Source organism: Patagioenas fasciata, chromosome 3 (genome assembly GCF_037038585.1).
Source record: "Patagioenas fasciata isolate bPatFas1 chromosome 3, bPatFas1.hap1, whole genome shotgun sequence".
Lineage (NCBI taxonomy): Eukaryota > Metazoa > Chordata > Aves > Columbiformes > Columbidae > Patagioenas > Patagioenas fasciata.
The window spans coordinates 38283216-38297171 of record NC_092522.1 but is presented as its reverse complement, the minus strand read 5'-3'; the positions used below and the strand labels follow the sequence as shown (position 1 = coordinate 38297171).

Sequence of the window (13956 nt, the reverse complement as noted above, 5' to 3'; positions counted from 1 at the left end):
GCACCCCTCTGCATCCTAGGCTGCTTTTCCACTCATAACCCACTTCTGAAACTTTGCTGACCAGGGATGTTAAGTGCCTAACCCAGTCTAGGCTTACTGTGGTGCAGTGTGTCCCAGCTGAGAGATGGTGAGAATAAAGTAGTAGCTGAGAGCTTTGTTGCAAAACAGGAAAAAAAGCAAAACAGGAACTTTGAAGGTCAAATTATTTTATTTAAAGCCCTGCAGAGGCAATTCCATCCCTGGGAGTTGATAGTCAATTCTCTTCTGCAAGTGTTGATTCTCAGAGGCACAAAAAAGGCTATCAAGCTCTGCTGCACTGGAGAGGTAGGTACATCTTCTCAGAGCACAAGCACCCAGATCTCAAATTGCTTGCTACTTGCAGAAACAGAGATATCAACCTCCCATCAGTTTTTGTGGAGGTAGGATTCCTTTGGTCCTCTAAGTTAGTGTGGAGGAGGAAACATCTCTGTTTAGCTCAGCTTTGATGACAGGTGCAGTCTTTAGGTCACAATACCCAAGTTATCCTTTGAGTCAAAGAGCTTGGTGTTCGTTCAGTTTCTGTCTGAGTCACAGGAACCAAGAAGGTGGCGTGTATTCAACTGGGCTGGGCAGAGAGCACTTGCCTGCAACCAGAGCAGTCCTGTTCAAAAGGAAGAACGTATTGCTTTCCTACATCAGGCTGGGTGGTCCAGACTGCATACTGGGTAAGGCAGCACCTTGAGTTCTGCTTGACCCTATTCCCAGTTGCAAGTGTGCTGTAGTTTCTGGTTTGTCTCCTGACCTCCTCAGTTCTCAAGAGACAAAAGTTCTCAAAAGTTCTCTCTCAAGCCTACAATGAGGCTTGGAGAGGATAAATCAGAAGAGCAATTTGAAATGCTGATCCTCACCCTTGGGGGAAGCACAGCAGTGAGGAGGAAGAGTTCTTTGCAGGACAGTCATTTGGTCAGCAGGGAGAATTCTTGAGTGCAATCACATTGTCCAGCAGACGTAAATAAGAGCAATCAGCAACCCCATGGCCACAGCAAGGGCAGCATTCCTGCGATTTTCCTTACGAAGCGCACTCAGTTCTTTCTCTGGGAAACAAACAAAAGCTTTGCCTGTGAGTGTTCTTTGTACTGCAGCTACATCTCCTTTCAAAACTGTCTTAAAAGCACAATGCTACCTTGGCCACTGGCAACTCTTTTGGGATCAGTATGCAAAGCTACTCATTATCAGATGTACTGAATAGGAAGTGAACTTGGTAACTCTCATCCTGTCAATCTCAGTAGCTGTGCTCAGGAATAGTTCAGTGCCAGACCAGTTCCTGTTTGCAAATGACCTTGTTGTAGGATCCCTCTAAAGACAGAATAGGTCACTGGAATAATTGCTTGTTCCCTAAAAAATGAAGGAGACAGGGTGGAAAGTAATATTTTTTTTACTGTCTTCCAGATGTAACAGTCTGGTACCTTTGCCTTGTGCTTACATTTACTTAAATACAACTGTGGCCACCTTTGAATGCTGCAGAATCTGACTTTCCTCTTTCCACAGAAGGATGAGTATGGAATAGGTCTGAGCCTGGATACCCGTTCTGTTGGGCATCTGCAGCTTTTTAGAGACAGGTTACTCTCCCTGGCCCTGGTTTACAAAAGAAGAAACACAGGTGCAGAGAGAAGAAGGAAGTGGCTACCAAAAGTATGGAGTCCTACCAATCTCCAAGTCTGCTCTGTTCCCTTTACCAAAGGTGAGAACACCATTCTCACTAGTTCTGTTCCACAAGACTTTGGCATAGGCAAGAAGTGAGGCCTACAGCATTACACGTTGCATGGCCAAGCAGCAGTAATTATTCTGCAGGGCAAGGCTGGGTGCAGACTATCTCCAGAGCCAGACTGCTCTTGCTGCTGAACTCAGCTGCAGTGACTGCACCAGTTACTGCCTCTGCAGTTTGCACCAGCAGCCTCCAGGGAATGCCCTACTGCTGCAGGTTCCCAAACTGGGGCTGCTATCAAAGGAGGCTTTTAGCTGTTCTTTCTGCCTCCATTCTTCAGATGCTACAAGCGTTCTCATGCAACCACAGAGCAAACTGCTTGAATCTGCAAGGCTGTCGAAGTGGTAGGGGCAGGAGGTCACGTAACCCCAAGCGCAGCAGTGGCAGCTTAAACTGAAGGAGCAATGCCATTGTCAGCAACTGCAGTTCACGGCCTCGAGTGTGTCAGTTAGAATAAGCAGAGATTTAATCGGAAGACATGTAAAAAGGCTGCATGCACTGTCTGGTCTGTTCCAGGAGGAGCAGCCATCACCATAAGGTGAGGCTGTTGCTGCTGTCTGAGCAGCCTGTCAGCCTGCTCTGTTGATGCTTGCAGTGATGGCTGACTGCTGGTACAACAGGGTGGCAGTGATAAGCAGAGTCTTCTGCCATCTCTAGTGGCAGGCCCTTAGGGAACAGCTTGGAATCTGTTTAAAAAAACCTGTTAGTCTTCTAGAAGAAGTCCTTTAACATGAGTTAAAATAAATTTGCTGGCCATGCCTCAGCTTTCAACTTTCCAGGCCCAGAACACTTCTACTTCTTTCCCTTGTGTGAGCTCTGGTGCTTGCGCTGCTGCAGAGTGCTGTCAAGCAGTTATCAACACCAGGAGTCTGAAGACATGCAAAGCAGCATCCTCAGGGGAATGGAAGTGCTGTAGCTCAGTACTACTCTCATTTTAACTCTCTACAGCAGGGCTTGCAGCAAGGAAAGACCCTGGCTCCCTGGAATTGCAGGTAGCACATCAGTGTGGATCCCTATGCTCGTGTGCTGAATAGCCCCAAAAACTGATGCAGTAAGAACCTTCCCCCAAGGAATGTATACTTTTCTACACTCCAGATAGCACTTGCAAGCTTGTTTAGCAAGCCTCTATTAAAAGAGAAAAAAAAAGGGAGGGGAGGATGGTAAAAGCCACTTAAGTTAATCTGTTGGCTAAGACTTTTATCTAAAGATTGGTAATTTGGGGTATGTGAAATGAGTATCTTTCCCTCTTCATTAGCTGATGCTTAATTTTTTCCCCCTATCATAGCACAGGTAAAGCAGGAGGATCCAGACTCCTATTATAATATGCTGACCATATTTCCCACAGTCTGTCTCCCTTTGGTTGAGCCTAAATTCAAAGGCAGAAGTCAGAGGTGGCAGGAGCTTGAAGACAAAGCTAAGCTGCAGCACTGATCCCATCCAGCCCACAGGGACCATTTTTAATGAAGCTCTTACCATAGTTGTCAGCTTTGGTCATTAGTAAGTTTCTCTCTCTCTCCAGTGACTTTCTGTAATGAGAAGAGGAGTTCGTTACCTGCGAGGCACAACACAGCCTATTTCTTTTCTTACATGATGGAAGAGAGACTGTCCCACTACAGGGTATATATATCTGCTCATAGAATGAGCCCTTCACCATGGAGAGGTGACAGTTTAGAAACCCCCAGCTGTGCAAGAGAAGAGATGCAACAGTTTTAGATTACTTTTGTGTTCCCCCAAACTGCTTAATTTCTCTACTTTCAGGACAGTGTCAGCGTAGGTGAACAGGCTAGGAAGGGATCTGTGTGTCAGAGAGCCCCCTACTCTGTTCCCCCAGGTGGGGTAGGAAGTTCTGCCACAGCTGTGGGATTGGGCAGGGTCCTTACACACTCTCTGTAGGATCCTGCACCTCCAGGACATCTGGCTCAGGGCTAGAACACTAATTCTTCTTGCTGACTGGAGCTGGGATCCCTTTGTCAGAGGTATACAATTTACACAAACTGGTCACCTCGAGGAAACAAGCTGAATCCAAGCCCAGTAACCACCAGCTGAACAACCTGTTATTAGACTGAAGACTGAGGATAATAATAAAGAATAAGCCAGGCCAACCCAACCCTTGTCTTAAACTACACAAGATGATTAATTAATATACAGTTTAAAATATAAAAGCAAAACAGATTGCCTGAAAGCAGCAGCATTTCCATTACAGCAGTGAGGACATGGTCACTCTTTTCAGACTGTGTGCATATAAATAAACGTGCACTAACAAATCATCTCCTGGTTCAGAGCAGACAGTAAGTGTAACAGAGTTTGCTGTTCCCCTTGGGGCAGAGCAAGAACCTGTAGGAGGAAAGAGATCCAAATCTATGTGTACAGCTAGTTAAGTAAGGGATGGCAAGAAAGGAGGCTACAACAGGGCAGCAGGAGAGGAAAGGGCTCTTAAAGGCAAGTGGGGAAACAGTGCAGCCAGGAGGCAGTGAGAAGTCAGATTTGCCAACGTAACTGAGCTGCTACTTAGAAACTTGTCTTGTGAAGAGAGTCAAGGGAAGAGGGTTTGAGAATGAGACATGATGAAACCATGACAACTGAACTCAGAATGGGAAAGGAGAGCTCTCCTTTGTGTACTGCTCACTGAATCAGTAATTTTGATCATGTTACCTTCCTCTGGGGTTTTTTGAGTGGTCTGGATGAGGGCAACAGAATTTCTCTTTCCTTCTCCATACAAGTTGTAAAACTCAGAAAAGGCCCCAGGAATTCCTAAATCCTAATTCTTTGCTCTAGGCCCTGTATTTCAGAGAGAAATCATACAGATTAATTCCATCCTGTCAAGTTACCACAGCTGTAGGTTTGGTTGTTAGCCACCTCAGTACCAGATAAAGAATACAGAGAGTAAATATAAGAATTTAGGCCTAGATGAAGGACAGGTGAGATGAGGAGCTAAAGAGATGATGAGGCACAGGACCCTGTCCAGATATGGATCAGGATATTAAACCACAGTAAAGAAGGAGGAAAGAAAGAGAGAGTCTAGCTTAGGGAATGGCAGACAGAGCAAAATAACAGTGTGAAAAGGAAGAACAAAGATGATAACTTGAGGCTGGTAAATATTGGGGTGTGAAGATGCCACCACTGCCAGAATCACTTCTAACTGTACGACAGTACTGGAGAGCAGACAGCACGACCAACAGTACCACTCTCTGGGCCTACAAGTGAGCTTCCAAGGCTTTTTACTAGGAGCAGTAAGATGCTGGTGATGGGATGAGTGCCCTCAAGCAGACACATTTGAGAATCAACTGGGAGATCTAGGATCTCTTGCTTCACACTCTAGAGAAATAGCAGGTTCTGCCTGTGTCTGCTACAAAAGTCAAGTCAAAGTCCTTGCTTGGGTCTCAGCTCTAGAAGTCTACAGTTGCCTCTTCTGTGCTAGTGACAGATTTCAGGGGAATTGTCCCTCTTCCCAAGGAAAGCCCGTGTGTCACTGCATCCCTACATTCAGACACATTTGTGATGCAGGCAAAGATAGAGTCATTGCCCTCAGCCCCTTTTCCACATTCATCCCAGCCTGGCTTGGCCCTCAGCAGCATTGTGGCACATCTCTGACTGAACTCAGGCAGCTTCAGCAAGGCAAGAGTAGTAGTGTGCAGTGAACCTTTGCTAGACTCACAGAGCTGTTTCCTAGCAGGCCAGGAGGCAGCCCTGCAAAGGAACTGGAAAGTTCTGAGCACTGCTTGGCTGGTTGCAGTGCAGGTTAGAGTGATGCTGTTCATAAGATAAAGCTCTCCCCATCTATTACTGAACTTCTCACCCTGGCAAGCAAGCTCCAAGTCAAGGGAAAAGTCTTGTCATGGAGAGCCACATTCCCATCCCTTCAAGAGCCCTTGCTCAGTACTACAGCAGGATGACAGCCAGCTGAAGTGCACAGCTACAGCTGTGAAAGGAGGTGGGCATCAATACCTTCCTTCAGGGCTGAGCTTCTCCCTGCGCAGTTTCACATCCACCTCCTCCATGCTCTGTCTGCAGTGCGCCAGCTTCTCCTCCAGGCCATCAATCTGAAAAACGCCACACCAGTCACCATCATGTCCTCTCCCACCTAATGTGGATCCATCCCCACTCAGATGGGAAGGGTGACAGCTCAGCCACCCTACCTCCTTGCTCCCCAAATCAAGGGAGGAACAGCCCCAGCTCTGTGTAGAGATCACAGTATAGACAGCCCATCGCCTCCCAGATCAGCCTGTATTACATCCCAGGAAACAGTGACGTTGTAATCCCAGACATAGCCAAGCCAGCTCTAACGCTCCCACTTGTGTGGCTGCCCTTTTTGCTAAGATCTGAGCCTGTTCCAGCCTGTTCTAGTTTCTTTGCATGTGGCTCCACAAGCAAAGGTGTGATCTAGGGCATCTTTATGCAATTAAAACAGGATAAAATGAGAGAGACTGGCCTGAGGGACAAGGTCTTCATTTAGTGCTGTAAATGGATGCAGAAGTTCATGGGATGGGACTGCAAAGCACTTGCAGCTGTCTAGTTGGGAGAAGAGGGGACAAAGGGGAAACACTGATACCTACCATCCCTTCTGTCCAACTAAATCTAAAACTGCAACAGCAGTCTGCACAGTATGCTCAAGAGAACATTCACCACCACATCTGCACCTCTGACCTGCACCAAGTTTTGGTAGCAACATGTTCCCTTGCAAAAAAAATGCTGGTCATCTCCTTCTGTCTCCTCCTCAGGATTCCCAAGAGCCACCCTACCCCTGTGTCTTCCCGTGGAGGGGAATAACTGTGGATAAGTACAAGAAGGCTGATTTACTTGTGTCCAAATGGGTTGCCCAGGAGTGAATCCTACCACTGGCAACAGTTCTCCTGGGAATCATTCTCTTTTCTGCCTGGCAACCACAGGATAGAAATGATTAGGAAAAATTTGTCTTTCAGGCTTGCTTCCAGCAGGGAAACAGTGGGACTAATCAGATAATGTGAACACAACATCCTAGCCTGAAAGAAAATGGCCTCAGAGCCCTGAGGTGGCAATGACCTCTCAGTTTAGCTACTTAGCGCAACACTCCTGCTGCATCTGGATCTCCAAGCAAGGCCAAGGCTGGCTAAGGTGGCTGGCAGCATGGCCTCTCTGGTGGGAGCCTTCTCAAACCAGAAGCTAAGAGGCAGCACAGTCCCAGGTAAAGTACTGAGGTGGAATGAGATACCAGGTGCCTGGACATCAGCCCCAGAGGTGGCCCAGAGCACAAACACTTTCATAAGCAGTGATACAGGAAACAAATCAAAGGTAGTGATCCCTAATTATTGCTGCTTTGGGGATCAGCTTTATCCTGAGCTCATTAGTAATCTCACACCTTCTGCTCAGGAAACGCAGGCAAGCATTATAAATAAGCAGGATGGGAGAAGAGGCTGACGTAAAGGGGAGAACAAAGCAGACTGAGAAAAGCAGTTTAGCCAGTTAGCTGGATAGTCTGTGCAAGGAACACAGTAGAGTTGGGGAGGGGACCACATGTAACAAGGCTCAAATCAATCTTTGCATCTTACTAGATAGCAGTGTCAAAGTCCCTCTTCATTAGGCAACTCTGCCAGGGCTGTTGAGATGCCAAGCTCCTCAGAGGCACCTGCACAGCTTCCCCTGAGCCCACGGGGAGCACCAAAGCACATCACCTGATCCCAGAGCACAGGGAGTGGTGCTTCTGTGTTTGGCAATGCTTGGGTTTGCCTGGATAGGGACACAGATTTTTTTGAAGCATGTTAGCTGAAAATCCATTTGGGCAGGGCAAAGATTATTGTCCTCCATATCCAGCTCTGCCAGTTAAGAATGTTAACTCCAGCTGCTCATCATTATCTGTCATCCGCTACAGCTCAGTCAGTGAGATGTCAGTCTGCTTCAGAGCCAACCAAGGACTTCATCAAGTCAGCTCTGACCATGCTTATCAGCAAATTAATGTAATGGCAGAGTGCAGCAGAGTGGAGGTGGGTTGTCCATCCAGTCCGATTTAAGAATGACCATCTCCCTCATCAGTTCCTACCATTTGCAAATGACTGTGTCTCTGCTCCCTTATTTGCTAGAAACCCTCACATATACACACAACATGAGGTATTTCAGCATGTGTTACCTGTCCCCTCCTTAGCCATTAAACTATTACAATGCACCATGCCTTCTCCAGAAACCCCTTTAAAAATCATGTTAAATAATACAATTTAATGAGAGCTTTGGTTAGCCAGCTGCCAACCCCACAACTAAAAAATCCATGTCACTATAGTTCCTTTCCTCTCTTTTCCTCCAGTACTGCTCTTCCTGCTCAGTTTGCAGTTGCTCTCACTAGTACATTCTCTGCCCAGACTTCCATCATTTCATGAGACATAACAAGGGGATATTCTGCCCAACTCTGCCAATGCTTTTACTTTCTGCTGACTAAAAATCTCCAGATTCCACATAATACTTTAAAAGTTTCAACTGTTTTTACTGCTCTTAAAACCAAAGTTGGGTCCCCTGCTGGAGAGCGATAATTTGCTAATAAACCACATGCCCTAGAACTGCACCATCAGCTTTGCTGAGCTGGGGGCACAAGGGACAGAAAATAATTTTTAAAAAGCAAGGAAGGAGAAACAGATTGCTGAAGGAGCAAAATATTTTTCCTCCAGAACCTCGCTATTTCTTTTCTTCAGGCTAGTCCAGGGCATTAGAGGTTGTAAGGATGACAGGAGTCAGGATTCCCAGATGTTATCCATTCCCTGTGCCTCAGTATCCCTACTTATAAATTAAGACAATACTATCTGCCTCTTGGAGGTGGCTCATTTACACAAAGAGCCTCAGACACAGACCCAAACTATGGGCAGAGCACTATCTTGATATGTCAGTGCCACTGCCTTACTTGGGATTTTGAATCTGTTCCTGCAAGCTAGAAGTCCCTCAGTAGCTCAGCCACTCAAGTAACCCTTCTCTGTAGGGGAAAGGAGAGAAATAGAAAATAAGCACATGGAGAAACCAGAGCAATGTCTGGGAATTACTGATTATTCTTTGGGCTGCTGAGGAAACTCCCAGAGGGGCCATAGCCTGTAAGGCTGTAGCACAAGAGAACCTGTAGAGCAGGGGTGTCAAACTCATTTTCACTGGGGGGCATATCAGCCTCACGGTTGCCTTCAAAGGGCCAAATGTAATTTTAGGACTGTATAAATGTAGGAGTAGTTACATTTATAAATTCTAGGAGAGCAATCCTAGAAGCAGGTGCACACCTGGGCTTGTTGTGGACGGAAAGCTTTCCCTCCTACTAACTAATACATGAGGTGGCCAGTTGGGGCATGTAAGTAGGCCTACTGGAGGCCTGCATGAAATTGAAGAGCTAAGCTCACCTAACTGAACCATGACTGCACTTCACACTGGCTTATCTTTTTAGTGGCAATCTCAGCACAGTGGCTTATAAATTGCAAAGACAAACCCTTGCTCCTCTCAGCTCTCTTCTCCATAAGAGGATCCTCGGGGACAGAGCTGAAATGCAGCATGCAGAAAGCTCACACAACAACCCCTCAGGTTCACATGGCCTGTTGCAGGGACACAGGACTTCACTTGCAGCAACATCTTTAAGTGGTGCCAGATAAAAGGGGCAAGTGAAGGAGGTGCTTCACATCCAGGCAGCAGCTGGGGGCACACAGAGCTGCCCTTCTGCTCCCCAAGAGCCACCCCAGAAAGTCAAGTCCCAGCAGCTTTGGATGCACACAGGGATCTAAGACCAGATGCTTCCCTCCCTCCAAAAGGTATGACAAGGCACTGAGCCATTTTTGTTGAAGTCTGGCAATGCTTGCAACCTGGAGACCTTTTTGAATCAGAGAAACCTGGAGTGGATTTTAATCCAAACTGACTTACAGGCTTATTACAAATCTCATTTGTTGGGACCATCTTGGGCAGGGAGCCCAAAACGGCTCACAAAAAGGGAGAGACAAAGAGAGAAAGAAGCAGCTTTGCTTACAGAGTTGAGCTGTATCCCTTTTAATACATTTTGTAATGAATTAATAAAAGCTTTTTTTCCAGCAGAAAGGCTAAAAGCCCTTTTCAAGAACTGGCATCCACCCTTCACTTTTATGAATTCCCTAATTAAGATACTGGCAAAGAGCCATATCACACATACGTCGACATCCAACAGCGTTAGGTAATGAGGTTTTCATCTTCTGACCCTCACAAAACAGATCAAAGCCAACTGAAGAGGTGGGGGCACAGAAAAAAAACCCTTCCTTGAGCAGTCTTCTCATGCCTCGTCACCTGCCAGCACACTTGAGCTGTTCTTTTCACACAAGAATTAGTGGTTCCTACATCCACAAACTGGGCTGTGCTACTAAAACCAGTCCAGCAGAGATGAGTTTTGTTTTAATTCAAATGCTAACTTGCAGTTCATGGATACACTTGCATTTTTACTATGCTCTTGGAATAATTTTGCATGCTGGCAAATAATTTTGCAGATGTTGCACCCAACAGTGCACTTCGGAATATTTACCAGGCAAGCTACTACACAATAGAGGATGATCCACCAGCAAAGTCTAAGGTAAATCCTGCAGATCAGTGTTGGTAAAGGGGGAAAGGCTTGATCCTGTATTTCTTCCTTCAGCCTCACAGCAGCTTTCATGTCAGTCCTCCCACCCTCCCTCACAATACTTTCTCCAAACACACACTCGACATTTTGCAGCTCAGGCACTGCCTGAGCACAGTGTGTTCTCTTTGCATTTAATAGCCCTCTTTTTTTCTTCCATGACTTTTTTTCAGTTGTTGTCTGAGCCACAGGTGTACTTTTAAGGACTACAACATCCTGTGGCAAGATTTACAGCACAGCCACAGGTTATGGGAAAAACCAACCCCTCATGTTTGTTCTGAGCTTATCAGCTGCTACATTCACTTGATTGCCCTAATTTTGTATTGACAGTGAATGTTCATTCTTTGTTTAAAATTACAAATATCATACAGACCTATACTGGGTCCCCTTGCAGTCAAGTTTTCAAGCTTAAAAGGACCTGGTATGCTTAATTGTTTCTTGCATAGAAGTTTTCTACCCCTTTGATCATTCTTGTCACGTTCTTAAGCTCATTCCACTTTCATTGTTTTGCTACAAAATGGACCAGTCTTCCCAGTCTTTCATTTTTCTGATGGGTTTCCTTGAGAAAGTTCTGTGCAGTTCAGCATTGTCTATAGGGCTACCTGTTGAAAGACTACAGAGCTATATGAGAGGAGAAGTAGCATGAGTTTAAACCACCACAATGTTATAGACACACATTTATGTCAGTTTAAACCAGGTCATATCAATTACACCTGCAATCCATAAGTGCAAACTAATCTGATAAGTGTCCACACACAAAATTGCATTCATTTAGCATCATGACTTCAGTTAAACAAGCATGACTCTGCCTAGATTAGGCCTTTCAAAGCTAGCCATGCATCATGTCACATTAAAACTAATTTGGAAAGCTTTCTTTACAATCATAACAGCTCAGAAGGTAATACTGAACCAAATGAAAGTTTAAATTATGAAATCAATATCTCAGTTGTCATGCATACCGACATGGGAAACACAGCTCTCTCTTCCTCTGGCTTAAAGGGGTTTTGTTTTCTTCCTCCCTAACTTCTGTTCAGTGCCCTTCTCATCACTGCAAGGGGGAAGGATTTTATCTTTTAGTATCATCTTTGCACTGAGAGGTTACATTTTCATCTATAACACACCAAAGAATAGTTCTACAATCCTTTCAAAAATAGTGTGTTCTATCACGACAACTTCTTTATATATATATATATATCCATATCTGAAGATACCACAAGTCCCTAGACACTTCGCAAGAATTTTCTGTGGTAGCTAAAATCAGTCCCTTTTCATTCTGTGACCAGCAGGTCCATGACAGGGTCGCCCTTTTTCCTCTCTCTCTTCTTGCAAAGTAGGCCCTACCACCTCAGGTCTCCTTGTCTGTCACATCTCAAACAACGACCACCAAAAATTGATTATTTCATCTCTCCCAACTATCCTCACTGAGGAAAAGCTTGGACAATCAACAGAATCACAGAATGTTAGGGATTAGAAGGGACCTTGAAAGATCATCAAGCCCAAGCCCCCCACCAGAGCAGGAACACCCAGATGAGGTTACACAGGAATGTGTCCAGGCGGGTTTCTCTCCAGGTGGAGAGAAAGAGACTCCACAACCCCTCTGGGCAGCCTGTTCCAGTGTTCTGTTACCCTCACTGAGAAGTTTCTTCTCATATTTAAATGGAACCTGCTGTGTTTCAGTTTGTACCCATTGTCCCTCGTCCTATCATTGGTTGTCACCAAGAAGAGCCTGGCTCCATCCTCATGACACTCACCCTTTACATTTTTATAAACATTAATAAGGTCACCTCTCAGTCTCCTCTTCTCCAAACTAAAGAGCCCCAGCTCCCTCAGCCTTTCCTCATATGGAAGATGCTCCACTCCAACATCTTTGTTGCCCTACGCTGGACTCTCTCCAGCCGTTCCCTGTCCTTCCTGAACTGGGGGGCCCAGAACTGGACACAATATTCCAGAGGTGGTCTCACCAGGGCACTGACTCTGGACAATCTTTGGTGGTTATATTTGGGTAAGAGTGCCCAGAAATGTCTGTTTCTCTAATGAAAGCCTAACTAGATGAAATAGACTGGAACACTACTATAAACTGAACTCCCACTCATAGAACACAGAAGGACACTCACATCTGCAGTACCAGCTGATGAAACATATAAGACAAGCCCCAAGTCCCTTGCCTGGCCTTTCTACCCTGGTTGTCTTGGTCTGTTGTACGTGTGCTCATCTGAAAGACTTCAGGACACAGAGGTGACCAGTGAGGTTCACTGGATTGATTCTGCCCCATTTCAGCCATCTGTCAGGATGGCACAGGCTTTTGCTGTCCCCAAAGTATCCATAAGCCACAGGCTTGAACTATAGGTGCTCTCTCCACTGCTTCTTCCGAAACAGCCCAGACAGCATTGGTCAGTGCAGCAGCTGGAATAAAGTCTGCTTCAGAGAGACCTTAACTAACATGCCTCGATTTGTTAATACACATACAGCCTTCCTGTCACTCACGAGGTTACGAAATGCCTAAGCGCAACAATGAAAAGGTAGCTTTCAGAAAGAAGGCACACTCTTAAAAATCAGTCTTTTCCCCTTCTCCTTGCTGTGAGTTACCAGCACCCCAGGGGCTGGTTTATCATTGCATTTCCCACAAGCAGCAGCCCGTGCCCAGCATGCCGCTGCCTTTCACCACCACGTGTGCAGGCCGGGCTGTGCACAGATTTGCTGGCCAGGGCAAGAGCTCACCAGGCAGCACTGTGGGCACATGCACTGACCGCTGCGCCCTTCCCGGCCTCAAAGGCTCAGCGGGACCAAGGGGACCAAACGCCATCACGCAGCCAAAGGCGTGGGATTAATCACAGAATCATTTTGGTTGGAAGGGACCATTAAGGTTGAGTCCAAGCATAACCTAATTCTAGCACTAAGCCACATCCCTAAAAGACTTGTCTATGCACCTTTTAAACCCCTGCAGGGATGGTGACTCCACCACTTCCCCAGACAGCCTGTTCCACTGCTTCACAACCCCTTCTGTGAAGAAATGTTTCCTAATATCCAACCTGAACTTTCCCCAGCTCAGTATGGGACACTGAGCTTTGCGCTCACGGGAGGGGCCAGCACAGGCGAGGGCTCAGCCCCCGCCACAACCCTCGCACATCAAGATGGCGGCCGGGCCTGGCAGCAGCGCAGTCTGGTCACAACAGCATTCCCGAGCCCCCCACTGCCCCGGCCCTACCCAGCACCCACTTGTGAAACGCTTCAGCAGCGGCAACAACTGTCTTGCCTCACCTCACCCAACCAAGCCGAGCCGAGCCAAGCCCGGCCATGCCCCGCACCACCGCCGCCCCCCTCACCTCCCGGGCCACGCTCAGCCTCTCTCGCCTCCTGCCCATGGTCCCCGGCCCGCACGCAGCTGCGCATGCGTAGGCAGCCGCTCGGCGCCACTGCCACGTCCGCGCGGCCGCTGCCATCTTTGTGAGGGACTGCGCTTTGGGGCTGCCGCTGCCATCTTTGTGAGGTCGCTTCTGCCGGAGGCTCCTCCCGCGGTCCTGCCCAGAGCTGGCGGCTGCGGGTCCTGTATTGCTGGTGACTCACCTGGGAAGAAGGGGATCTCCCAAAAAACCGAGACACCAACAGGACTGCTGTTTGACTGCGAGTTACCACTACTGAGAATTTC

At 46.9% G+C, this 13956-nt stretch overlaps 1 protein-coding gene across 1 annotated transcript; it reads right to left on the bottom strand.

Moving 5' to 3' along the window:
• Positions 1-189: 189 nt before the first annotated feature.
• On the bottom strand, positions 190-13750 carry CCDC167 (coiled-coil domain containing 167). Its single transcript, XM_065835985.2, has 4 exons — positions 13634-13750; positions 5690-5784; positions 3218-3270; positions 190-1073 (listed from the first exon to the last, which is right to left on the bottom strand). The coding sequence occupies exons 1-4, from the start codon at positions 13748-13750 to the stop codon at positions 970-972; spliced, it is 369 nt and encodes a 122-aa protein (XP_065692057.1). The 3' UTR covers positions 190-969.
• Positions 13751-13956: the final 206 nt, after the last annotated feature.

Bases quoted from the DNA above. Each gene is read 5' to 3' on its own strand.
- CCDC167 (XM_065835985.2), bottom strand. From the start codon at position 13,750: ATGGCAGCGGCCGCGCGGACGTGGCAGTGGCGCCGAGCGGCTGCCTAC. The intron at 3,271-5,689 runs GTATTGATGCCC...TTCTCATTACAG, and splicing joins AAGCTCAGCCCTGAAGGAAG to AAAGTCACTGGAGAGAGAGA. The intron at 1,074-3,217 runs GTAAGAGCTTCA...TTTGTTTCCCAG, and splicing joins GACCAAAGCTGACAACTATG to AGAAAGAACTGAGTGCGCTT.